This window comes from Lemur catta, chromosome 7, assembly GCF_020740605.2.
Source record: "Lemur catta isolate mLemCat1 chromosome 7, mLemCat1.pri, whole genome shotgun sequence".
Lineage (NCBI taxonomy): Eukaryota > Metazoa > Chordata > Mammalia > Primates > Lemuridae > Lemur > Lemur catta.
This window is the reverse complement of record NC_059134.1, coordinates 19,642,487-19,668,995: the sequence shown is the minus strand read 5'-3', so window position 1 is coordinate 19,668,995 and position 26,509 is coordinate 19,642,487. Positions and strand designations below refer to the sequence as shown.

The following is a 26,509-nucleotide window of genomic DNA, read 5'->3' as shown; positions in this document are numbered from 1 at the left end:
TATGCAGATCCTTTGAAGCTTCTGCCTGCCGGGACCTGGCTCGGAGTGCTGGAGCGGGGGTGGGGTTGATTGCTGGGAATCAGCAGCCAGAGTGCCAGCTCCTCAGCTGGGGGACAGCGCTCAGTGGGCCAGCCGGGGAGGCTGCTGGGCGGGCAGTTCCCCCAGACCGGTGGGAGCGACTCTACCTTTGATGAAGAAAGTCGGAGGCGGCAGATCCGGGTGGAGGGAGTAGAGGAAGAGATGGGTGGTTTGGAGGCTGCTTTGAAGGTTACTGAGAAGTCACTTATTTCTTCCTTTTAATTAAGGAGTCGGGAGAAGGGGAATTGGCATGAGGTTTAAAACAGTTGACAACATCTCATAGAATATCATGAGTTCTTAGAGCTGGAGGCCAGCTAGTCCAACTTCCCCACCAGAGAATGCGTCTGTGAGAGCATCATTCCTGGGCTTAAAACCCCTCGGTGGCCCCCGTTTGCTCTCAGGGGGACACGTGCTGGGGGCTGCCTACCTTTGAGCCTCTGTCCTGCGTTCGCCCCTCAGACACTCTGCCCCAGTGATGCCAGACGGCGTATCGGCCTTGGACATGCGAGGCTGTCTCACCAGCCCGTGCCTGTGCACCCACGCACAGGTTTCTGTGCCCACCCCCATTGCTCACCTGGCTGCTCCTACTCGTATCTCCAAAACTCCCCTGACCCCCCAGTCCCTGCAGGCGCAGGTTAAACTCTCTGTTTATATTATCCAGTGCCTGCCTCTCCTGTAGCATTCCAGGATGGGGACACCCAGCCGAGAGCGAGTGGTGCCCACTGCCGGCTTGGAGAGTGGACGCAGGAGTGAATGAGGGACTGGGGTGTGTGGGACCCACGTCACTGGGCCTGGAGAGGTGTGCAGGGGGCACACAGGATGTGCCCTCCAGGCCCGAAGGAGCTCACAGCCAGTGGGGACACCAGAACCCTGGGGACCTTAGGATTTTGCCATGAGAGTTCTCTGGAGCGCTCCAACTTGTTCAAGAGAGATTTTATAGGACAAGCCCCCACTGGCAGCTGGAATTTGAAAATTCAAAATAGAAGGCCAATCTAATACTGACACCTTTCTCCCTTCCCGTTTTCTGTCCCCTAAGAGCAGTACTTCTCTATTTCATTAAAAAGCCTCTTAAAATACCTTCCTCTATGAGTGACTCAGGCTCTCCTGCCCACCCCGAGGACCACCGTCAAGGGGCAGATGAGCTGGCTTTGGAAGGCCGTAACCTGAAGGGCTTTGTCTCTCTCCGGCCTCCCTGGCCCATGCATGTCTGGTTCATTCTCCCAAAGCTCGGGGACTTCCTGCTTATCAGCTTTGATGGAAAATTCACTGACTGCAGAAGCTTATTCACACATCAGCCAGCAAACAAATTAGAGCTACTTAAATTTTCGAACCGGGGGCTGCTTTTGGGCAGAGGAGCAGGGTTTTAAAGTGCTGCTGCATTTTAAACGTCTTTCTTGTAATGTGCCCGATCACGCTTCTGCCTGAGCTCAGCCCGGGGAAGGCTGCCAGTTCCCAGTGACTCCTCTCTGCGCCTCTTCAGCCAGCTCATGCCTAGAGGAGCTGGAAGAGGCGGGGCTGCTAATTCAGTCTCAGGAAGCAGCCTGCATCAGCCAGCCTGGATGGGAGAGGGGGCAGGCAGGGGCCAGGGGTGCGGGCTGTGGGGGGAGCAGGAAGACGATGCAGGGAGGTGAGAGGCAGCTGTGTGCAGGGCAGGCAGCCTCGGGCAGCGGAAAGAGCGTGTCAGGCTGAGTGGCTAGAGGCTCAGGGTGGAATCGCGGCCCTCGCAGTTTCTAGCATCGTCTTCCTTAATTTCCTCCTCAGTAAAGTAGGGATGATGATCATAAAAATATCTGCTTTGTGTGCATCCTAAAATTATTGTGAGAACAAAATGAAACATTGTTTATAGCTGTGCTTTGAGGATGGTACTGTATTGTGAAAATTTTAGTTCTGTCATCTCACAGGGAGCTGTCTGTCTATATATCTCTCTTTGTGTGCAGCATTCCTGGAATCTTGCTTCTAGCCTGGCTCAGGGCAGACAGAACAATGCAAGGACGAGAGAGGTGCTCGGGTCATTCCTGCCCTAACCGCGACAGGGCTGTGAAGACCAGCTGGTTAGGGTTAGCTTGGCGCAGATAAACTGGCATCAGGTCCCTCCCAACTTAAGAACAGCCTCCCCACAGCCCTCCCCCACCCCTGCCTCTCTCCTTCCTCTGTCCCTTCTCTGCTCCGTAATGTGACAGCCTTACCCATCCCCCCTGGCAGTGGCTCTGGGTGGGTGTGAAGCCGAGAGAACCGGAAGCTGCAGCTCCACTCCTGAGAGAGTCCACAGCACCTCAGAGGCCTGCCTGGCATGGCACTGCTCAGACAAGAGCTGCTAACACCCCAAACTAAAACTTCCCCATCTCCCCAGAGCCCAGGAAGGCCCAGGCATATGCTAGCTGCCCCTCCGGGAGCCTGCTTGCTGCAAGGGGTAGGGATAGGCCACCCTCAGCCCATCCCCCAAAACTCAGAAGTCACACCCTCCCCTGCCCGCCAGCATTCTACTCACTCCAGTGTCCTGCGTTTCTGAAGGACGGCGAGTGACCAGGTTCCTTCAGCTCCGATGCTTCATCAAAACCACTAGTTTAATTGGCACCTGCCACTCAGAGCTCAAAGTTATGTCACTAGTACCACTGCTTTCCCCAAACACGTCTCTACATTTGTGAGCTGAACAAATGAAGCCAGGCGTGCCCTGACGGTGTCATGTTCTTGGCAGTCATTTTCTTGGAAGATGAGAAATCTCCAGCGTGCCTGAGCTCTCTGATAAAGCCTCTCCTTAGCAGCTAATTCGAAACACTGCGAAGCTTCCTGGAGGTGGGAGAGGGATATGCAGAGGAGTCTTCCTATTTAGGGACTCCGCCATGCACTCACCACATGTCAATTTCCAGAAGGCCAATTTGATCATCCCCCAAAATGTTTAGAAGAGAGTCTGTGAAAAAAAAAAAGAGAGGAAGTTATGGTATAGGCAAAAGAAATAATTAAACTCATATAGTACTTTTGTCCAAAAAGAAAAGAGATCTGAGCATCCTCACAGCCCTAGTCTGGAAAATTTAACTTCTGAAACTCTGAGCTGGGTGGGGAGTCCTCTAAATCCTGGAGAGCATCAGTGAGGGTGGCATTTTTAGTCAGAGCCGACTGGGGTGGGCTGAGCTCCACTCCCACCCTACGTAGTATTTTCTCTGTCACTGGATTCTCTGGGAACAGCCAGTGTGGCTGTGTTCTCTTTGGCAGGAGGAGTGGGAAGGGCTAGATCAAATTCTGCTTCCCATCCCAGAGGTTCGGGTTTAGGGATGGAAGTCTGAGCACATCTTGGCAGAAGCCAGACATTCATGTTCAGACAAGTACAGTTGATCCTCATTATTTGTGGATTCTGTATTTGCAGATTTGACTCCTTGCTAAAGTCTATTTGTAACCCTAAAAATCAGTGCTCACAGTGGGTTCACAGACATGCACAGAGCGGCAAAAAATTCGAGTCTCCCCAGCGTGCATGTTTCCTGCTGAAGCTAAACAAGGCCACACTCTGCCTTCCTGGTTCAGCTCATATTGTAACCGAGTGTCCCCCTCACGGTCTAGTCAGTGTGCCATCTCTTTTGCATTTTTGTGCTTTTTCTTGGCCATTTTTCTGTGTAAGATGATCCTCAAGCATGGTGCTGAAGTACTGTCCAGTGTTCCCATGCACGAGAAAGCTCTGACGTGCCTTGCAGAGAAAGTACTTGCATTAGATAAGCTTTATTCAGGCATGGGTTAGAGTGCTGTGGTTCAATGTTATTGAATCAACAATATATATTAAATGAGGTGTCTGTAAACAGAAACGCACATGAAACAAAGTTATGTGTTGATTGGCTGATGAACAGGTTGTGACTGGAGCCTCACAGGAACCTAACCCTGTATTTCCTCCAGGAGCAAAGGTTCAGAATTTCCCAATTCAGTGTTTGTGCCAACTTCATAGAACAGAACTGCCGAGAATAATGAGAATCAACTGTAATGAGGTTCAGCCAGGGGAGAGGACCAGGAGTGAGCAGACGTAGGAGTGAGGTTTTCCTACGGTGGCCTTTTCTCTCTGCGTTCCCTGCCCCATACTCCTGCTCTCCTATTTTCTCACAGTGTCCAAGGACCTCCTGTGTCCCGTGCTGCCCTGCCTTCCTCCTGGTTCCCCTGATGTAGAAGTGGAGCCTAGATCCTACACTCCTGGGGCCAAAAGGAATAATAAAGGTCCTCTAGACCTGTGCTCTAATCAGCTGCTTGGATTCCTGCAAATGCGTTCTCATGAAGTAGAGTCTGTGTTTGAATGCCTCCAGTGTTGGGGAACTTATTACCTAAAAGGACAGCATATTCCATCTTGGAAAGCTCTCACTGTTAGAAAGTTCCTCCATCTATCTGGCAGAAGATTTTCTTTCTGAAGCCTCTTCCTTTTGTCCTTAGTTGTGTTTCTTGGGTCCACACATCTATTCCGTCTTTCCCATGACTGCGTTCACTTTGTGGGGCTCAGCGAGGGCTGTTTTGTGGCAGGTTGGAGAGGGGCCTTCCTTGCATCCCTCACTTAGTGGCCCCTGCCTCACCCTCACGTCTGGGCAGCTGTGCTGCCAGTGGCTTCCTGCAGGCACCTGTCTGAGCCCGTTTAGGGTCGCCCCTCTTAGGACTGTCTCTCCTAGGCTCTGCCTCAAGGCACTTTGAAAAACTATACCATTTAATAAATATACCCAGGATTTTCCGGAATTCCTGTTTGAGCTTAAAAGGACTAGCCTATGTCCTTCTTTTATAGGTAATATAACTGAAGAATAAAAAGAAGTGACTTGCCCAAAGGAATTCCATAATTCAATTCAATAGATATTTATTGAGCACCCATCACAGGCCAGATGCTGTCCTGGGAGCTGGAGCCCCAAAGGGGAACTTATTCATGCAGTTGCCAAATATTTAGCAAGTGCCGATGCCATGCTAGGCATTGGGGATGTGATGGTGAACAAGACTGAGTCTTGTCACTCATGGAATGAATTATCTAGTGGAGAAGATGAGCTTTAAGCCAATAATTACTTAAATAATTATATGATTACAAGCGTAAAACAGGGATGATAGCAGCACTTTCCTTAGAGTGTGGTTGGGAAGATTAAATGAGATAGCACATGTAAAGCATTTAGTCTAGTACTGGGCATGTGTCAGTGTTCAAAAGTATTAGCTTATATAATTTCCTTATAATGTAGTTAAGTTCTTTAGCTACAAGTGACCAGGACTAGGAGTTCATTGATGCCAAAAAATATATTTTTTGAGCATCAGTTATGTTCGGAGTACTCTGCTGAGGGCTGATGATAGAGTAGTGAACGGTAGAGGTGTCCAGATCCCTCGTGCCAGGCACTGCACACTTTTTGAGCATGACTTACATTTAGGTTGCAATTCAAGATGTGGATAAACACTCACCTATACGCAACTGGAACCAAAGCTTTTGAAACAATAGTTACCCCTGCTATGTGTATTGTACTCTGATCTATCCTAGACATAAATTTGCTTTTTAAAATGCAGGTCTTGACCCACTAAATTGATTCCACTAATGGACTGCAAGCTACAGTTTAACAAAACACTGCCTTTGACCCACTGAGTTGCAGGCTTAATAAATCCCAGGTCGGGGTCAGTTGATGTGGGGTCTTCCCAGCTTTCCCTGGACTTGTCTTTGATCTCTTACCTTTGGCAGTTGCCATTGCTGTCTTTGGATCCTGATTTTTCACAGCGTTCTGGGCTCAAGCACATACCTGATGGCTCCTCTGGCTGGGAGAACGGGGTCTGTGGCAACTTCAGCAACTCCTTTGCTCCCCAGATCACCCCTCCAGCACTGAGTTGGGCTCTTGCTCCCTCATGCCCCAGTCTCCCATGTAAAATAAACTTGTATGACTGGAGATATTGGATTTAAGTGCAGTAAACCTTTATACCTTCATGGCAGGGTATTCACCATGGAGGCTTATGTTACAAGCCTTTCTAGTTGGTTTTGTATCAAGGTGCAGACCTACACTGTGAGAGACTTTGAAACACTAACTGAATCTCAGTTTATTCCTGGGATCTCTGGCCATAGTGTTTCACAGCCGAACATCATTTTTCCTGCCCATATGTCAAAATCACTTCTGTGCGCTCAGGGTGACACTAATGTGTCCTTCCTAATGAGAACTTCAACTTAGAACCCTGAATCTGAGGTTAAAAAAAGCAAAAAAGGTCATTGGTTATGGTTCATCCAACTTTGGATGGCCCTGGAGAACAGGCTCGGGGTCTGGAATAGAAAGAGCTTGCAGTTGGATAGGCCTTTAAACTTCGGTCACATCTGTGGTTGCCTCAGACCATCCCAATGAGGAGAAAGGGGGAGGGAGACTGCCTTTGTCTTGTAGGTAGCAAAATCGACTTCCCAGGGCCACACAGTAAGTGGCAGGGTAGAACTTGAACCCAACTCTCCCACCTTTGGTCAGCTGTATTCCCACCAGATACGCAGTGGCTCTGTTATCTTACATCCCCATGGCTCACTATGGCTTGTCAAAAGCCATCAGATGTGTCGTCTCAGTTGCTCATCAGCAACAGTGCTGTGCTATGGGAAGGTAGGTTCGTTTATTGCCATTTTGCAGATGAAGAAGGTTCAGAGAGGTGAAGTGTCTTACCCACGGTCATACAGCTTATGCATAACACAGGAAGAGAGTAAACGTGGGTCTTCTGGTGCCTTCTGCATCCCCTTGTGCCAGGCTCCTGAGCAACCACACTGGGTCCTGGCCAGGATCACTCCTATGGGCTCTTTTAACTGACTCCCTTCGGGCTGTATTCTCCAACAAGTAAGTTCAAGGTAATCAGAGAGGCATGTGGGAAGGCCCAGGTCATAAGGTCAAGATAGCCTACACCTGTCCTAACTCAACGAGCTGGCATAGTAGTGAATAGAATCTGAGTTCAAATCCCACTTTAATCCCCTATTAACTCTGTGATCCTCAGCAAGTTGATTGTCTCTGAGGCTTCATTCATTCATTCATTCATTCATTCATTCAACAAAAACCTGCATGAAAGTGCCTACATTAAGCATTATTACTATTGTCTGAAGTGCCTACATCGAGCCTGCATTTCTCAGGTGGGAATAATAACAAGGTTGTTGTGCGGAATCAGGGAAATTTATGTAAGCAAAGCACATGGCTGAGTGCTCAGCATGCAAAGGTGATCAATAAGTGTTTACAAAATCTGACTCTGAAGCAGAAGGCCTTACTGTGCCTCGGAGTTACAGCGGCCTCCTTAGAAGAGCCTGGATCCTGACAGCGCCGAGTGCAAAGAACTATCATCTAAATGTACATAAAATATTAAATGCCGGAGCGCTGTGTGCACACCCACGGATGCAGGCAAGGATGTGAGGAAATCCCTCAGGGCTTCAAAAATGAATCTCTTTTTACCTACTCGGGAGAGAACAAAGTGGCAAAATGACAAGCCTGCGTGACTCTAGACAGGCATGAGAGGGCTGTGAGCAGGCAGAATGGCCAGGGCTCCCCCTCGGCTGGCGTCAGGGCATGTGCGTCCCTGGGCCTCTGAGACAGGTCTGTTAGCAAAGGGCCTGAGGGCTCATATACTGCAGCGGGAAGGGGACAGAGAGGGAAGAACTTGGTGGGTTCATGTCAGTGATGCCAGCATGCTGGGCACTGTGCCAAGCCTGTTCCCATCATTGTCTTCTTAACCCTGTAACACAGTAGCACAGTGGCTAGGAGTGTATGCTTTGGGGACAGAGAGAGCATGGGTTTGACTCCCCATTCTGGTACTTTGCAATGCATGACACTGGGGACATTAATTGCCTAACCTCAGTAGGACTAAGAACTTTTCAAATCTGTAAAATGAGATGTGCTGAGGATTAAATGAGATAATACATTCAAAGTTCTGGGATTTTACTGAACATCTGTGATAAGCTAGGCACTGTGCCAGGCTCTAGGGATAAAAGGGCAGGCAAAACCAACAGCAATCCCTGCTCTCATGAGGCTTACTGGATAGTAAGAAAGACAGGCAGCAAGCAAGAGTCACATTAATGAATGTTTGAAGGAAAAGAACCTGGTTCTGGGAGAAGTTTCACTTTGGGAGATGAGGAAGGGCTTTTTGGAGGAAGGGATCTTGGAGCTGAGGCCTGAAGGGATTAACATGTGTAAACTTCATCAGGCTTTGGCAAAGTTTTTCTACGGAGGTCCAGATGGTAAACACTGAGATTTTGCAGGCCACACGGTTTCTGAGCAAATCTGCTGTTGTAGATGAAAGCGGTCACAGTGCATAAATGGATAGGCGTGGCTGTGTCCCAATAAAACTTTATTTCCAGAAATAGGCAGTGGGCTCCATTCAGCCTGTAGTCCCTGGTTCACCAACCCCTGAGCTGGCTGAAAGAGGGCTGGGGGGCAGGGACTTGTGTGGCAAGGAGAGTTCCAGGCAGGGAACAGACCCTGGCAGGAGGAGCTCACTGCACTTGAACAGGTGAGGAAGGAGGTGTGGCTGCAGCACAGATAAAGCTGGAGAAAACAGTGTGAGATGACGGGGGGACAGTGGGCAGAGGACAGGCCTCTGGGGCCTTGTAGGCAAAATCTCAGCATTTACCATCTGGACCTCCAAAATGGGAAAGAATCGAAAGGTTTTAAGCAGGATCTGGCGTGACCATATGTGAGATTTTGAATAGATGACCGGGCTGTGCAAAGAACAAAGCGGAGACAGGCCAGGGTGGATTCTTGTCCCAGGGAAGTTCAGTGGGAACTTGGACGAGGGTGGAGGCTGGGGAGGGGTGAGGGCAGAGGAAATTAACAGACAGTGCCGGGTGCTAACGTAGGTCAGACACCAGGTGACACCATGCCAGCTCTGCCAGGGAGCAGCAGAGGACCCCCATGGCACTTCCTATAGTGTGTTGCTGGGGAGGTGACCAACTTGCTGACCTGGGGTCACTCGGCAGACCAAATCCAGGTCTCTGACACTCGTTCAGTTGTACCATCATCACCTTTCCAAAGGTGGGCAGCCCCTATCAATGCCATGGAGCTCAGTCACCGCAGCCCCCTGGCCCTATCAGCCGCTTGTCTATGCTTCCCTTACAAGCAACTCTTCCAAGCTTGGTTCCTGGGTACTCCACCCAGGAGTCTGAAACACAGCTCCCAGGAGGACAGAGGCTCAGAGACAGCCGTCCTAATAGGAGCAAAAAGCGATGGCTCACAGTGAGAAAAGAAACAGACACTATGAAAAGTAGACAGGTAAACTTATAAAAACGCAGAACTGCAGGCGAGTGGCCCTGCACACTTCGGTAACCCGTAGGGCAGCTGTACCACAGCACAGTATAGCAAGCGCTTCATAGTGGTGATAATACTGCGTGTTAAGGTCAGGATGCTTGCTCTGTTTAAGAGGATGGAAGAACACATAATTCCTTTAGAAAGGATTTTTGGAAATAATGCTTTTGAATGAATAATTAAAATCTCCAGAATTTTAGTACTTAAAGGACCAAGATTGTCATTAATTTATATTGATCCGTGTCCCTTGGGGAGGTTGGGTAAGTGATACTTTCTATGCACAGGCAGACACATCCCATATCAATTATATTTACCTAAATTTTCATAGGTGACTAAGCACCCTATCATAAAGTGTTTCTTCTAATAGCGTTAGAAACCATAGTTAGAAAGACTGCACATTCATTTCAAATATTGTGATCCCAATTAAGCAGCACGTTGGCCTTGTTTTGAATATTTTTTTCTACTTACCAACTCTGTGACTTGCATAAATTATTAACTTACCTGGACTTCACTTTCGTTACTAATTAAGTGGAGTGGCAATGAGCTTAATATGCGTAAACTTCTAGTGCCCAGCACAGAGCCCATGCAAGCATGTGGGCATCAGTCGTGTGCCGGAGCCAGCCTGCCCCAGCTGGCGAGAGCCCGAGGAACACATCAAAGCTCTGTGCTTGGTGATGTCATGCTGGCAGCTTGGAATCGGCCCTGGTGGAAGTGTTTACACCACAGAAATTGGCAGACACTACAAATTAGGGCCTTTATTTCCTGGAGAGCCACTTTTTAAACATTTCCTCACTCACTTTGCGTAGTCCCTGAATCAATATTCATCTCTACACCCTATCCCTTCTCGTCATCCTGTGTGTCCTCTGAGTCCCTCTTTTGGCTCTGTTCTTATCCAGCCTGCCCTACCCCTGGAGTTCCTGATTTAGTCAGTCTGGGGCAAGGCCGAGAATTTGCATTTCTAACGCTAATACCGCTGGTCTGGGAACCAAACTTCGAAACACTGACCTGGTCTTTTTAATAAACTAAAGTGCACAGTGCAAAGCCTTTTGCAGAGCAGAGATCCCACCTCCGTCTGGGGCAGTGGCATTCATTAAAAACTAATGAATACTGACATAGTACTTTGCACATATACCATCTCGTTTAATCTCCTTAAGAACCCTGTGAGGTAATAATTACTATTTTAATCCCCAATTTATAGATTGGGGAAACTGAGGCTCAGGGGGATTCATCAACTTGCCTGAGATCACGCACCTTGTAGCAGAGAAGCCAGGTTAAACCCAAGTGCTCCAACTCTGGGGCCGTTGTGTTGTGTAATGCTCAAGGGTGAGTAGAGGCTGAAATCAGCCAAAACTTTGCATTCCCGGCCATGAACTGGCAGGACCACGTCAGCCCAAAGGAGCAGTTCTTTCTCACGTGCATTAAGATGCTGTATTAGGCTAGCAGGGGTCCTGTCCAAATCCACACCCTCTCTCGTCACTGCAACCCCTGGGGCCTCCAAACTGTGGAGAGGCAGAGCAAGTGGGAGAGACAGAGTCCAGAGAGAGCCACGAAGAGACATTATCGGAGGCAAGATCGAGACTGCACATGTGGGCACGTGGAAGCAGCTTTCAAAGCAGCTGTTCCTACAGGAGGTTTGGGGGCAGGTGTCAGCAGGGCGGAGTGAGGGGATTTGGCTGAAGGCAGAGCCACAGATTGCCAGTGATGGAAGAGCGGTGTCTCCTGCTCCCCCTGGCACGTGGGTGGCATCGAGAGTGCCCAGTGGGTGGGGCAATTAGCCCGTATCCCAGGGCGCCTGGCTCTGTCGTCTCTTCCTTTCCCTCCCACTGCCTTTCTGCAATTAGGTTGCGCTGGTTAATAGCTGCCAAGCCACTTTGTTGTATCAGATGGGTTTATTAATTTCTTTGGGACTAATGGGAGGCTGGGTGGGAGATTCATTTCCTGACTGGAGCTTGGGGGCTAATTAGTCTCTTTGCCATGTCCCCAGAGGTGGCGGGCGGGAGGGTGCGTTGCTCAGGCTGTTGGATCTGGCTCTGGGTGAAGCATTTCTATCCCTGGCTTTTGCGGGCAGCTATCTCTGGCTTGGGTGAGCCCAGGGAGCCTGGGGCTGGGGCTTCTTAGAGCAGGTGGCGAGTGAGATGGGAGAGTGGCCGGGGCGCTGAGATCTCACTGGCCCTGTTAGCATGAAGTAGAGGTTGACAGTGACAAAAGCAGTTCAGTCCTGCCCCAAATGCCCAAATGCTGACATCCCACCCCATAGCTCTTCGTGTTCCTTCTGTCCAAGTACAGCCCTTCCCAGCCTAGGAGACCATCAGGGGCCAATTCTACCCATTTTGAAAACAGGGAAACTGAGCCTCTGAGGGGACAATAATCTCACCTGACTTTGCAGTGTCAAGACCAAGTGGAAGAAAGCTTATGCATCTGGGGTTCCTACTGGATGGCCGAGGCCCCCCGCAGGCATTCCCTGCTTGGCCTGGCCTGCTTAAATGAAGGGCACGTTAGCATCCCCGCCCTAAGAGACAGCAGCGGAGAAAGGAGGGATCACAGAATTAGGAGGCAGATCTGGGTTCAAGCCTGCACTGCACTTCCCAGCTGGGTGGCCTTAGGCACCTTAGGCAAGCTGTTAAACTTCTCTGGGCCTCAGTTTCTTCACAGATAAAACAGAAACGCTGAAACTACTCTAAAGGGCTGATGGGAGAATTGAGAGAGGACAGAGCCTGATACATCTACCACAGCAGGTGCCCAGTCACTACTCCCCTTTCATTTGGAAAGCCTCATCCTCCTCACCCCTTCCCCCTGCAGAGAGAGGAGGAGGAAGGGGAAGCTCAGGCAATAGCATGGCCTGGCTGGTCCCTTTGGGAGACAGTAGGAGCTCCAGAGGCCAGAGGAGGGCTCTCTGCCTTCTGCCTGTGCCTCGCTGACAACAGCAGTCTGCCCCTAGGAGATGAGGGCTTTCCCTGCCTCTGAATACTAGTCCCCGAGCAAGGTGCTGGAGTATAAGTAAGGCCAGTCCCTGCTGCTGTGAGCCACATGGTGGGGGGGGTCAGGGGACGAGGGTGCGACTTGTCTTGGTTGTTGCTGGAGATTCCATAAGAGAACGCAGAGCCCAGCTCCGGGGAAATAGAGCCACACGGCGTCCACAGGACTCATGTGGGTTTTCCAGGGAAGCCGCTGCTGCTGCCTGGAGATGCCTGGCAGAGGTGGCCGTGTGCATCTCGCTGGGTTTTCAGCCAGCTGTCAGCCGTCTCCCCTGGCTGCCCACCTAAATACGCTCAGCAACAGCCGTGATTTGCCAGGGGCTCCGGCTAGGAGAAATACGTCGGGAGTTTATGTATATACATATGTATGTGTTTGGGTGTGTGTATATGGTTTTTTAAAAAAATTATTTATAAAAAGAGTTCCACTAGGAAAAGCAAACAATTTAAAAACCCACTTCTGTTGAGTTCAGGTTTAGGTAACTTTCTAGAATGGAGAACTGATGAAATTACAGAGTTTTTTTGTTTGTTTGTTCTTGGTTTTTGTTTGTGGACGTCCTTAAGACAATGGGATAATCAACAGTAATGTATTGGACGTCTAAAGATTTGGTAAGAGAGTACATCTCATATTAAGTGTTCTTATCACAATACAGTAAAGGAAACAAAAAGCAACAGAAAGACAAAGACGCTGTGGAAGGAAAATAATATTTATTAAGTGCCAGGTTAAGTACCTTTGCACAACGACCCGGTGAAGTTTCCATTATTGTCCCCATTTTACAGATGAAATATGCTCAGAGAGGTTCAGTAACTTTCCTAAGGTTTCAGAGTTGGGATCTCTGCTCCTGGGTCTGGATAAATAATGTGACATCAGACTGGCCCGTGCGGGATCTCTGAGGGCATGAGAACTCTGCGAAGAAGCCAGGGCAGACGTCATCGTCCCCACTTATAGATGGGGAAACTGAGGTTCTGAACGATTTCAATAACTTGCCCAAGTTTTCACAGCCAGCAAGCGAGTCAACCTGGACTTGAACCTGGGTCGTCCCTCTTCATTCATTCATTTAACCATTCAGCCAACACTTATTAAAGGGCCTGGTTCTCCCCAGTATAACATTCTGACTCTTATTTAGATAATCAGTGATTGAAGGCTGAAGCAAAAGAACTCTGTGGCTCATCCCTGCCTCAGAATCATGCGATTCCACATTTCCTTCCCTTCCATGAGAGCAAACCTCTCTGAACCTCATTCCATTCCTGACTTATTTGTCCATTTTCCTCTCCCCCTCTCCAAAGTCTTTACTCCTGTCTTCTCTCAGCCCCCAATCCTGTATAACGGCTGTCTGCCCCGGTCCAGCCCCCACTGCATACTCCACAGCCCTCCCTTCCTCTGTGGCTCACGTGCAGCCCACCAGAGGCAGGGCCTGGCCCCTAGCTCCTTCCACCCCTGGAGGCCCGCGGGACCTCAGCGCCCAACCTGCCCAGCCTCCTCCTTCCTCCAGTTCTTCCCAGTCCTCTCCTGTTGGTGTCTGCAGATCGGCCAGTGGCACGTGGCAGAGGGCCTCAGCATGGACAGCCGCCTGTACGCCTCTAACATCTCCGACAGTCTCTTCAACACCACCCTGGTCGTCACCACCATCCTGGTAAGCAGGGTCCCCCGGGCTCCCAGCTGCAGCTTCCTGGGGTGCCTCCCCGGCTCTGAGCACTCTCAGGCTTCCCCGTGACAGAAGACGGGAGCTCTAATCACAGCGCCGAGGCCAATTTATGACAGTGTAATTACACTCCCGTTGCTGTTTCACATGGAAATGATATTTGATGAGTTCCAAAGCAGCTGGGGAAGAGCGATGGGGCAGGGAGACACCACCGTTTGTGGATGCCTCTTTCAGGGGCACCTTGACAGCTGTGCACAGCCAAGGTTGGGGGAGCTGGGTGCAGTCCACGGGGGGCTCCCTGCCCTTTCCCAGTAGCCCGCCTTGTTTGCAGCCTGCCGTGTACGAGACGGGGCCCTCCCTACCACACCCCTCAAGTAGACACCGGAACATCTGTGGGTTTACATGGCCTGTTCCGTTATTTCCAGATGGTGAAAAGAGAGTTCTCAATTAATCTACAGGGCAAGGGACCATCTGCCCTTTTAATTTGATTCAATTCTATTTAATAATTACCAAGTCCACCCTCTACTCCCACCCCCCACCATGTGCCAGGCACTGTGCTCTGTCCTGGAGATCGAAGATGAGTAGGAGTCAGTCTCTATCCTCAAAGAGGATGTAATTTAGTACATGGGCTAAGTCAAGTGCATACACAGCAAGGTATTTGTCTTCCCCCCTGAAGACCTCATGCTTTAAAAGATTTGTCAGTTAAACCAACTGCATGTATTAGGCAGTAATTAGTTTGTTCCTCCCCCCTCCTCCTTCTTTTAACTAATCAAAAGCGTCCTTCCCTGCCTGGCACAGCATCTTGTCGGCGGGAGGTAACCCGTGTTGCCACACTGATAGCATTTCAGCCCAAAGCAAAGCCAGTGCACGCGTCAGCCTGCTCAGCCTTATCGTTGCTACCTGTGCGAGGTCTGCCAATGTGTCCGTTTCTTTTAGGCTTTTGGAAATAATAAATAAAAAGAGCTCAGGGACCTCCATCGCTACCTGCATGAACTCCCAGGACCCGGGGGTCCTGGGCTGGAATTATTGATTTACTGTAAGCAGAGGGAGATAAAATGCAGGGAAGAGGTGCACACCTAGAGCTGTGGCGTGGGAAGGAGAGAGAGGGCCCGGCCCGTGGGGAGGTCAGCAGAGCCTTCAGAGAAGAACGGGTGTTTAGCTGGGCTCTGAGGACAGGGAGCAAGTGCGGAGGGGGAAGTGAGTGAAGGAGGGCATTGGAAGGTGTTCAGGACATGCTGAAACGTACAGGTTTTCCCTGGCCATAGGCATTGGCAGGGAAGGGGAGAGGCATATGCCAGAGAAGCAGGTTGGGTTCACAGTGCTTAGGAACTTGAATGCCAGGCTGTTGAGTTTCCCCCTCATTTGATAGGAGATGGGGGTCACTGAATGTTTTCATTCATTCATTCAATGAATATTTATCATTGCACTCGCTGTTCCTGGTGCCTGGGTTGCCCTTCCCTCTAAGTTCTGTTTCCATCTGGAAATATCTATGCATCCTTCAAAGTTCTGCTGAGATATCACCTCTTCCACGAAGCCTTCCTTGCTTGAACTTGTGCTCTCTTCCTGTCTCTAGCATTTCCCACACCACTCTGATATGGGCACTGTATGGCTAACACCGTTGTAGGTGCCCAGTATCCATCAGTGAACCAAAAGGAAAAAAGTCCCTGCCTGTAAGGAGCTTACCTTACAGACAATGAAAAGAAATATAGCCATACAATAAATCTGAAGGTGGTGAGGCTGAGGGGAAAGACACAGAGCTGGAAGGGGGTTGGGGTGCCACGAGGGCAGGCGGTGTTGATGCACAGGTGGTCAGGGCAGCCCCACTGTGGAGGTGAGCTTTGACACACCCCCCGTGGAGGTGAGGAGTGAACCAGGCGGTTGTCGGGGCAGGAGTGTTCCGGGCAGAGGGAAAGGACAGAGGGAGCAGTTCTAGCTCCAGGGTTTCATTCAGTCCCTATCTCAGCTCCACCTTAGCTTATCTGAACCAATGTGAAAATGCCAGATAGATTAGAGGGTCGTGGTGTCGCTGGCCGGCTGAGATCTGGGAGCAGCCTGGCTGAGCCCGGTTGGGAGCAGGGGGCAGCACACAGCGGGATTGCTGGAACCTCCCTCCATTGTCTTTTTTATCTCTGAAAAACTTCTGGAGTCTGTGCCCTTCTTTCCATGCTCATATCCCTTGCCCGAATCCAGGCTGCCTCTTTCTGCTGCCACCCGTGGCCTCCTTGCAGGCCCTTCTCACTTGCTCCGCTGTCCCCGCCCCTAGCCTTTTGTCAATGTGGCCGTTTGGAAATCAGAGTCCCCCTGTCATTTCCTTCCCTACAATCCTCCAGTGGGTGCCCAGGCCCTGCTGCCCCTGAGCTTGGGATATAACCCTTCATGATCCAGCCCACCTCACCTTCTTCCTCTCCTTGTGACTTGGGGCCTAGGGGTGCTAGGTTACCCGACATTTCCTCACTGCGTCATGCCTCTCCCTGCCTTTGCACTTGCTGTTCCCTATGCCTGCGTTGCCCTTCCCTCTAAGTTCTGTTTCCGTCTGGAAATAGCTATGCATCCTTCAAAGTTCTGCTCAGATGTCACCTCTCCCGTGAAGCCTTCCTTGCTCAGACTCCTGCTCTCTGCCTGTCTCTAGCATTTTGCACACCACTCTGATGTGGCATGGTGGTGTAAGAGTTCTGCCTCCCCTTCTAGGATGACAGCTTCTCAAAGACAGGGGTGCTTACACAAAGTAGGGGTTCAATAATTAGAATCAGAGTAGAGGAATTCCTGCCTACAGGGTAGGAGGTGTCCCTTAAAAGCCAACAAGAGTTTGGGAGGAAGATGAGGAAGTGGCTGGACTGTACCTCCTGCCTCTCAGAGCCCGGAATTAGACTGTCCTTGGAGCTTTGGAATAGACACACAGCTACGCTGAGACCACAGGGTCGCATTTCTAGGCTGGGAAGGTTACTCTGATTAGTGTGTGTGCACAGCTGTGCACATGGGTATGTTCACATACACACACGTGCTCGTGAGGGGTAGTAGGGGTGCTGGCAGGACACTTTTGTGTGAGGTGACATTTAATAACATGGTAAGTACAATTCAAATGACAATTAGTGTCAGTTCTTTTCTCCCACGTGCGTGCGTGTGTGTGTGTGTGTGTGTGTGTGTGTGTGTGTACGCGTGCACCTAAGGTGGCTGATCCAAGTCAATAGCTCTTACCAGGAATGTTGATCTTAATTCAGTCCCCAGGTGGCCGTTTGTGGGTCTTTCCTGGCAAATGGTAATCCTGAATGATTTATCCCTTAAAACTCGGCACATATCCATGTTGTCTCACGCTCCTGTCAGGGTACACTTGGGACACGTGGATGATTTATTGGTTAACACCAGCAAACACACAGAATTAGCTGTGGCGCCCATTCCCCGAACACCTCTTCTGTGTCAGCCCTCATGTTAAAACATCTTGCTGCGTTATCACCGCAGGTTCTCCTGCTCGAGGCCTGCACTCAGCCCCAGCACGTGCCGAGGGCCAGTGAGCCCCAGCCCTTCCGATGCTTTGGCTTCCAACACGTCTCCCCCTCCAAGATCAGCCTTGCGTATATTTACGTTGAATATGGCAGGGAATTTAAATTAACTTGAGAATACAGAGTACTTGAGGAGCAGAATTTGGTGACACTCTCTTCGGGACAATTAAAGGTACCCTGGAACGTTACCAATCCCTTGTGGAAACCCGCAGCCATGCCCTGTCCATGAAGCCATTTCTGTGCTGTTTCCTCACACGATCGGGAAGCGCTTAGTGCTGGAGCCAGGTGGGGGCACCAAGGACGGCGAAGCGTCAGTCCTGGCCCCACTGACATCCAACCTGGAGCAGGTGCAAATGGGAAGACACTGGAGGCTAATTACACGGGCCCTGGCGTGAGAGCAGGGGACTCTGAGCCATGGGTTGGCCGAAGAGGAGGAAGTGTGACTCCAAGGGCAGAGATGAGTTAGGGTGGGCAGCAGATGGGGAGGACAGGAGTTCGGGCACGGAGAGGCCCTTGCGCTGAGGACGGCATGTATGGAAGGCAGGCAGACTGGCCCATCTCGTTGACACGATGGTGGCCTGGGTCATGTATCGGAACCATGTCACCTTCCATGCAGAGCTCTCCACTGCCTGGCACACAGCCTTTGCTTCCTGCGCCCACTTCATCACACCCCTCTCCCCCACCACCGCCCGTCTGTCTGGCCCTCCGTCTTCCTCCAGCCCAGAAGGCCCTTGAGGCTTGAGCTCAGCCAGTCAGCATTTCAGCATGTCCCTCTCTCAGCTTCTAGAATCGTGATGCTCAGCCTTCTGCCCTCATACCTGTCCCCAAGCCTGAGTGTCCCCCCCACGCCCAGCTGCTCACCTGTGTCCAGCCTCCTCTCTTTAGCTGGGCCATCTTCTCTCTCCCTGTGGTGTCCCCCACACACCAAGCCTCCAAGCCCACCTGCCCTCACTGTCAGCATGGCCCTGGGGGCTGGCATGCGGTCCCTGCTCTCTGCATGCGCACCCACACCCATACCCTCTGCCTCACCCCCACCCGACCCTGTCTCCAGCCTCTGTGTCCCGGGCCCTTGCTCTGCCAGCCAGTGCTGCTCTTCCTTCCTCCTCTGTGGCCTCCTTTTCCAGGGATTTTCCCTTCTTGCCTGCAAATCCACTCCAGTCTGTCCCATCCTAAAACACCGTTGCCTCCACCCTACCTCCACCCCACTGCCTGTCAAGCTACCCTCCCACACAGGGAGTCACAGAATTACAGGACTGGGTGGGCCCTTGGGATCCTGCAAGCCCAGAGGAGAAGCATGGCTGGCAGCGTCCCGCAGAGGAGCCATCTGCCCCTTGCTGCTCCATCCTGCCTCCCCCATCTGCTAATTCCTCCAAATGCTGGTCCACTCACACTGCTACGGGGCCCACTCACTCCTGATCCAGGCAGGGCCCTGCTACCTGCCCTGCACCTGCCTTGGAAAGGTGCTCAGGGACGCATGACCCGTGCCTGTCACAGCCCCGCTTGGTCTGTGTGGGAACACTGGGAACGGCCACATTCTCCTCCCCACGACTCCCTCCTGGGGCTGTTTATGGCCTTTCTGGCTTGCGCTTTGTCCTCCGTGGATGCTCTTCATCTCCCGCCCTCCCCCAGGTGCCCTTCTCATTGCTTTTCTGTCCTTTGTCCCTTCTTGGTTCTCCCCCTATGCAGTCTCACATAGCCTACAGATACAGCCTTCACCTCCGCACAGAGATTTCCCATCTCTGCCCCCATCTTACCCTCGCTCCACATTTTAAGCACCCGGTCAGTCCTTTCCTCCTGGATCGCCCGCCAGCACCTCGAGTTCAACACGTTCCAAATCCCTTTCCCTTCAGACATGCAGGCCAGTGGTGACAATGCCCTCAGTCAGCCACCTAGGCCCCAAGGGGCCGAAGACCCCTTCCTCTACCCCAAACCCAGCCAGTCGAGCCTGTCCCTTTCTGTGCCTCTGACATCTTTCCAGCTCTCCCAGACCAAGCGGAGCCACGCTGCGGCTCAGGGTCCTGTATCCCATCTCAGCAGGGGGTCCTGACCCCAGATGCAGCCTCTCTTTCTATTTGACATTCTTTCCTCGCCGCCTTACATCTTTAAGGCCCGTGGTGCTCCCCATCGTAGCCCGTGTGATGTACATTCTCATCCCGGTACCTGAGGCCTGTCCAGACATCTCACCACCTGTCCTCACAGCCATGTGCCAGCTACGCAGGGCGCCCATCACGTCCCGAGTAGGCCACGCTCCTCTCACTTGGGTCGTGGCCTTGATGGTGTTTCCCATGCCCGTGACGCCTTCCCTTCACAACACCTCCGTCTCTCAGCGTTCTGCCGTCCCCCAGAGCAGAGCCTGGATCCCACCTCCTCCATGGAACCTTCTCTGGACATTTCACCAGACAGATCTGCTCCTTTTCCCATCGTCCTCGTGGCTGGGTCGTGCCCTGGGAGTGTGGGTGTCAACGTCCATGTCCTTACCTTGCCTGCTCACAACACCCAGCCATACGTCTGTGTGGAATAAACAGAATGGAGGGGAAGAAAAGAGAGAGGAATGGAGGGTGGGGTCTGATGATGACCTTGAACAAGGTGGTGGGCCTTGAGCTTGAGCCTCCCTGCAGGGGAGCCGCTGTGTGTTCCTAACAACAGAAGCACCTGGAAGTGGAGCTCTAAGGAGCAAGTGGGGGACGGGAGCTAGTTGGCACCCCCAAAGGACCCATTACCCAAGCCACCTCCCTCCGCTCCCCCATCTCCTCCCCACCCTGCACCCTGGCCCTCCCTATCACGTGTGGCTGAGACGCCAAGGCTAAGATGAGAATGACAGCTGCCCAGTTTTGCTGCAGGAAAACCCGTATTTAATGCTGAAGGGGAACCACCAGGAGATGGAAGGCAATGACCGCTACGAGGGCTTCTGTGTGGACATGCTCAAGGAGCTGGCCGAGATCCTCCGGTTCAACTACAAGATCCGCCTGGTCGGGGACGGCGTGTACGGCGTTCCCGAGGCCAACGGCACCTGGACGGGAATGGTCGGGGAGCTGATCGCTAGGGTAAGCAGAGGACAGGTGATCTGGACGTGAGGGTGGGCGGGGAGGGATTGGAAGGGCATAGACCTGTGCTATCTGCTCATAACCCTCTGTTTATTCAGTCGGTCACTCATGCATTCTTCACTTATTTGTCCATTCATTCCATAAACCTTCACTGGGCTGGCGCTGAGCCAGGCGCTGGGGATGCACGTTGGTGAGTAATGCCCCATGATTCCTACCCAGAGAGTCTTTGACCTCTCCCAAGGTCAAAGTCATGGAGGCCTTGACCAATGAATGCAGATCAGGAAGTTTCGGTTCCATTTTTGGATAATCCAGGTGCGTTTTATTTGTTCTGTTTGTTTTGTTGTTCATTAGCACCCTCTGGCAGAACTCAGGCAGGCCCTGGAAGCATAGAACACACCACCCTTAGCTGACTTTGACCCTTGAGAGATGCTGCTGAGGGAGGCATGTCTAAATAACAGGGGCCAAGGGATGGACGGGCAGCGGAGCTGGTCACAGTTACAGTTATTTTGTTACTTCTTGTATTATCTTCTGCTTTCGTTAAATGTCCTTTTACAGACCAAGGGCCAAGGTGCACTTGGACCGGCTGTAGATTTTCAGGGCGAGTGTGGAGACTTGATTAAAATGCAGGTGAGCATCATGGAATGGCAGTCATCTGCTAGGTTAGAGCAAGAGTATAGAAAGTTCTTCCAGGGGGAAATCTCTTGTTTTCTTTGTACACACTATTAACAACCATAAAAATTAATTAAACCATTGCTAATTCACTGTCCATATTTCCATATCTGAGCTTTTATGATCAGGAGAGGTAATGAGGGCCTACTGCAGAGAGCACAGACCTGAGTTCTTAGTGTGACCTTGAACCAACCCCTTTGTCTCTCTGGGGTGCAAGGAGCTCCTGCAGCTCCCCTGCGGCCTCCCGGCGTGTGCTGATGTGCCGGGTGCTTTACCTGCATCATCTCTAATCCTCCTCTGTAAACATACCTTTCAGCTAGATGTCACCCCCACTATACACGTTCGCCATCTGCGGCGTGAATCACTTGTCCAGAGCCACACGGTGAGTGTGAGACAGAGCTGGAATTTGAGTCCAGATCCCTCTATTGATAGAACTACTATGATTTTAATTCTTTATATGTACCAAACTCGGAACATAAGATAAATTTAAAAAATCCTAGTCCTCAAGGATAAAAATATTAGTCGAGGTATTAAATAAGCAATCCTTGACAACGCAGTGTGGAAAGTTCTATGTAGATGAGCGCTATGGAAAAGAGATGTAAGAGCTGAGGAGGGAGGATGCTTAGGAGTTAGCCTGGCAGTATGGACAGGATCTGCGACGAGCCGGCAGGGTAAAATGGCCAGCCGCGTTCGGGAAACTGTGAACCACCCTGACTGGAGTCCAGAGGGAGCTGGCTCAGAGTGAGGCCTTGCTTGCAGACAGAAGGCTGGCAAGTCACAGAAGCCACAGAAGGCCTAGGGGGGCCTCAGGGGACTGGCATGGGGTGGGGATGGCAGGGTGGAGGCTTCAGCAGGGAGCCCTCCGCGGTCTTTGAGATTGACCCCATCATGCTGATGGTGCACGTGCTTAAGCAGAAAAGGATTTGCTGCTTTTCTCTACCGAATCTTCCAGACCCCCTCCTGGAACATTCTTCTTACGTGGATTCCACTGTGAAGGTTGCTCAGTGGTTAGGCCATAGGAAGCTGAACCACTGGCCTTCTTCCTTCCCTGCTTGCCGACGTCCTCAATCACCTTGAGCCCATTCCTTCAGCCCCCTTGCGCTGCTTGATGATGGGTAGGGTGACTTCAGGGATGGCAGTGTCAGTGCACAGCCATCTCCTTGTTAGCCCCCTAATGAGCTGTGACACGGACTGGCAGGAGAGGGAGAGGAGTCTGGGACTCAAGGACATGCAGCCACATACTGAGTGACTTGGGCAATCAGACGGGGATCTTAAAATTCACCCCAGATCGTCTTTCAAGCAAAAACACTGCTGCTTTGGTCTCATCAAGACTTGGCTACCTGACATTAACTAGTGAATTAGCCCTTTAATTCCATAAATATTTGTTGAACACCTTCCACTGCTCTAGACGTTGGAAATGTAATGGGGGACCCAGTAAACATGGGCACTGCCCTCATGGCTCCTCCAGACTAGTGAGCGAGACAGAGGTCAGTGAATGATCACATTAATAGATAGTTCCATGCTGTGGCACGTGCAGGGCACGCAGCGTGCAGGGAGTTGGAAGACGACATCTAGAGGAGAGTGGGGCCAGCCTGGGGGTGCAAGAGGAGGGGAGGGAAGGCTTCCCTGGGGAACAGATACTGAGCTGACTTCTGAAGAGTGGGCAGGAGTTACCTGGGCAAGGAGAAGGGAAGAGGTTTTCAGGGAGGCTGTCTGAGTGCCACTGGGGTTGGCCCTGGGCAGGAGTGGGTGACACTGGGACCCCACCTTCCCCAGGTTTAAAGCTTCGTTATGTCTGCCAAGATGTTCCCCTAGGATTACAGTAGCCCCAAGGCCTGGATCCGTCCCCTGTGACCCCTTCCCAAGCTGCATGGGAACATTTCAGAGGCTGTAACAGCAGAGGGTCCCCTGTGAGACTCTTGGGGCTATTGAATGTCCCAGCTGGAAGAGACCTTAGAGGTCATTGCATCTAAATCTGTCCTTATACAGACGAGGAAGTGGAGGCTCAGGGAGGTTAAGTAACCTGACAAAGATCACACAGCTAGTAAGTTCACAGCCAGCATTTAAGCCCTGGTCTGTCTGACTTCAGTGCTCATGATCTGAGAGGGCACAACTCTTGATGTTAGACAGACCTAAGCTACAATTTCACTTCATCCGCTTACTAGCTGTGTGTTCTTGAACAAGTTATCTTATCCTTTTCACTGCTTCCCCCAAGGCTCCCATGCTCATCTGCAAAGATTTTTTTTGTAAAGACTTAAAATAACACACACACCCAGAGTACTTGGCATACAGGAAGTATAAGAGCTGTCTTAGGCCAGGCTCCCTAGAGAGCAGAGCCCAAGGTAAAAGCTTACCTGCTGAGTCAGGGGGTGCAATTCCAAGGCCAAAGCCGCAGAGGTGAGGGGAAAGGGGAATGTGGCAGGCAAGGGGGGTCATATACAGGGGAGAGTGTCAGCGAGCTGGCCATAGCTTTGTGTTAAGCACAGCCGATTGTCGGTCTGCATAGGCCTTGTGAAGCTGCTGTCCACTGCAGGAGGGGGAAACACACATCTGTGAGTCCCATCTCTCACCCTGGCCAAAGTTCACACCACAGGACATGACTCCGCCACACTTCTAAGTTGTGCACCCGGACCCTCTGGCTGCCTTCGAAGATGTGAGATCCCAGGGCAGCAGTGACAGCACTCTCACGTAGGATGACCCAGCAAGTGGGTGTGAGACCCGACCCCCTCCCCCTGTGCAGCCCGGCATGAGCCAGTGCAGGCCTGCTTACCAAGGCGTCCCCCGTATTCTCCCATCTCAGCAGCCTACAGAAGCCTCGGGGCCGGAGTCACACGGTGCACAGGGTGAGGTGACGTGGCACGAAGGGCCAACCAGAGCAGACACAGTGGGCCAGGCCAGCCCAGCAGGTGGAATGCCGTCACGACAGGGCTGGCCACCAGGGCAGTGACAGAACCTGCCAACCCTCCCTCCAGTGAAGACTGGAACTTCCTTTAGTGGATCACTAGAATGCAGTTGGTGCCAGGCCCTCTTCCTGGAGGGTGGTTGGTGACATTGAGAGGAAATCCTCAGGGCCAAGCAAACCCAGGGGTGAGCATAAGCTGGTTTGGCCCAGGAGTGATTATTATTAGGCTCTTTTAGGGACAGCAGGCTGTCTCTCAATGCCCCCTTTCTTGTTCAAGGGGTATGTGTTTCCCAGTACGAAGAATGTTTCCCACGGCAGCAGGAGCTGTAAACTTGATACAAAGGAGGAATTCCCCAGCAAGGGGCTTGAGGTTGACCAAGGAATCTCTTTCTATGGAGAGTTTGAGAGATATAGTAGCTGCCTATATGTCTGAGTGATGTGAATTGAAGTATAGAGGCCTGGGGTTATCTCCACTGGAAGTTCTAGAGCCTCAGTCTTTTTACATCTGTCATCACCTGTTTACCCAAGATGGTGGGTGCTGTGGTTGGACTGTGTCCCCCTAAAGTTCACGTGCTGAAAGTTTAAGCCCCAATGCAACAGATGGGGAGTTGGGGCCCAATAAGAGGTGAGTGAGTCGTGAGGGCTGTGCCCCCATGAATAGGTTAACGTTAGCATGTGAGCAGGTTAGTTACTGCAAGAGTGGGATGTTATAAAGTGAGTCAGGCCTCTGGTGCCTCTGTCTGTCTCATGCTCTGACCTCGCCTCTCACCTGCCACCATGGGTGACCCTGACCAGCTTCTAGCACCATGCTCTTGGACTCTAGAACTGTGAGCCAAATAAACTTCAATTGTTCATAAATTACCCAATCTTGGTACTCTGTTATAGAAGCAGAAAACAGGCTAAGAGAGTGGGCTTGGACACAAGGTTTGTTAGTTGTGGAGGAGCATCCAAGCATGTTTTCTGCATAGGCATGAAGATCCTTGTCTTTTGTTATAATCCCATTAAAAGAGAGAGTGCCATCGGAGCAAAAGCAAGTGGATTCATACAAATTGGACCAGGGCCGTGTCTGGGTGGTGGAGGTGAGAAGGACGGCTGTTTGGGAGGCTCTCGGGTTTGGACCCAACTTGGCCTGGTCAGCTCCGTCGCAGCTGAGCCCACGGCAGGCCTGCACGGCAGTGGTGGTGTGTCTGGTGGAGTCGTGCTCGGCAGAGGGAGGATACAGACTGAGTATCCCCAGGACCAGTCTCGGGGCCCGCCTGTATCATGCCAGCACATTTATCTGAAGTGAGTTTCTAACTGAAATTGTTCAAGGTGTTCAGATACAAAGTGAATAAATAGTCCCTGGCCTCAAGGAGGCCACGTTTCCATGGGGGCCAGATGGAGAGAAAGCAGGTGAGAGGGACGACGGTGGGAAGTGCAGTGAGAAGACAGCAGGAGGAGCTCTGAACTCTGCCTGTGACTCCTGGGAAAGGCACCTGTGGGAGGTGAGGCTGAGCCTTATAGACGAGGAGACCTTGGCCATCTAAAGGAGGGACGAGGAGGGGGAAGGGCTGGCAGGGAGGGAGCACGTTTCCAAGGCATGGAGACATGAGGGTGCAGGGTGGCTTGAGTTTCAGGAACTGCAGGTAGGGTGGTCAGCCTGGAACAGAGCATGGTGGGAAACGAGGGTGGCAGCTGGGCCGCGGTCATTGAGAAGGCCTGTTGGAGCTGCAGCGGAATGCAGGAGGGCAGGGGGACGAGACTGAAGGTGGGGAACTGGGATGGGGGGGCTTTTGTTGCAAGAGGTGATGGGAACCAAAAGTAACTTGGGAGATAGAGGAAGGTACAGATTCAAAGGCTATCTTTAAAGGTAATAGTTTTTCTTTTATATAGAAGTATACGTGCTTTTTGAAAGCTATATAAGGTTTAAAAAACTGAAAATTATTTGTAATTCTTCCATCCAGATGTTAACCTATGGTTAATATCTCTGTGTCAGACATTCCAATATTTTTTTTTGGTTTATAGAAGCTTTTAATGTTTATATAAGTCTGATAGGAAAACTTTTTATGAGGAAACATCCAAATTCCTAGAAAATAAAGAAATTACATATCTAATATCTTTAGGTCATTAAGTGTGAAATATCTTTTTGGTATTTGAAATATCTTTCAAGTACACTTTGAATCAAAAGCGGAGTTTATTGTATTTATCTCAAACAAGAAACAGTACAATCAATCAAAGTATGCTTTTTAATGAAAAATATGTAAAAATGGGATCCTACTCTATGTACTATTGTGTAACCTGTTGAAAACTGTTTAATAGCTAAATCATCAGGACTTGGTGACCCAAGGGACAGGGAACAAGAGAGAGGGATAACAGCAGGATGGCTCCCAGGTTTCCACCATGACATCTGGATGGTTGGTGGTACCTGACATTGAGGTGGGAGACTTGGGAGAAAACTGAACAGGTCTAGGAGGAGAGAGGGGTGTGAATTTAACTTTGGAAAC

The 26,509-nt window shown here is 51.1% G+C and overlaps 1 protein-coding gene across 1 annotated transcript in view; it reads left to right on the top strand.

The window, feature by feature from the left end:
• The window catches only part of GRIK4 (glutamate ionotropic receptor kainate type subunit 4), a 295,913-nt gene that overhangs the window by 199,298 nt on the left and 70,106 nt on the right, over positions 1–26,509 (top strand). Inside the window, exons 10-11 of the mRNA XM_045555389.1 lie at positions 13,798–13,905; positions 20,252–20,455. Of these exons, the coding sequence (XP_045411345.1) occupies positions 13,798–13,905; positions 20,252–20,455 (312 nt within the window). The remainder of the gene's footprint in view (positions 1–13,797; positions 13,906–20,251; positions 20,456–26,509) is intronic.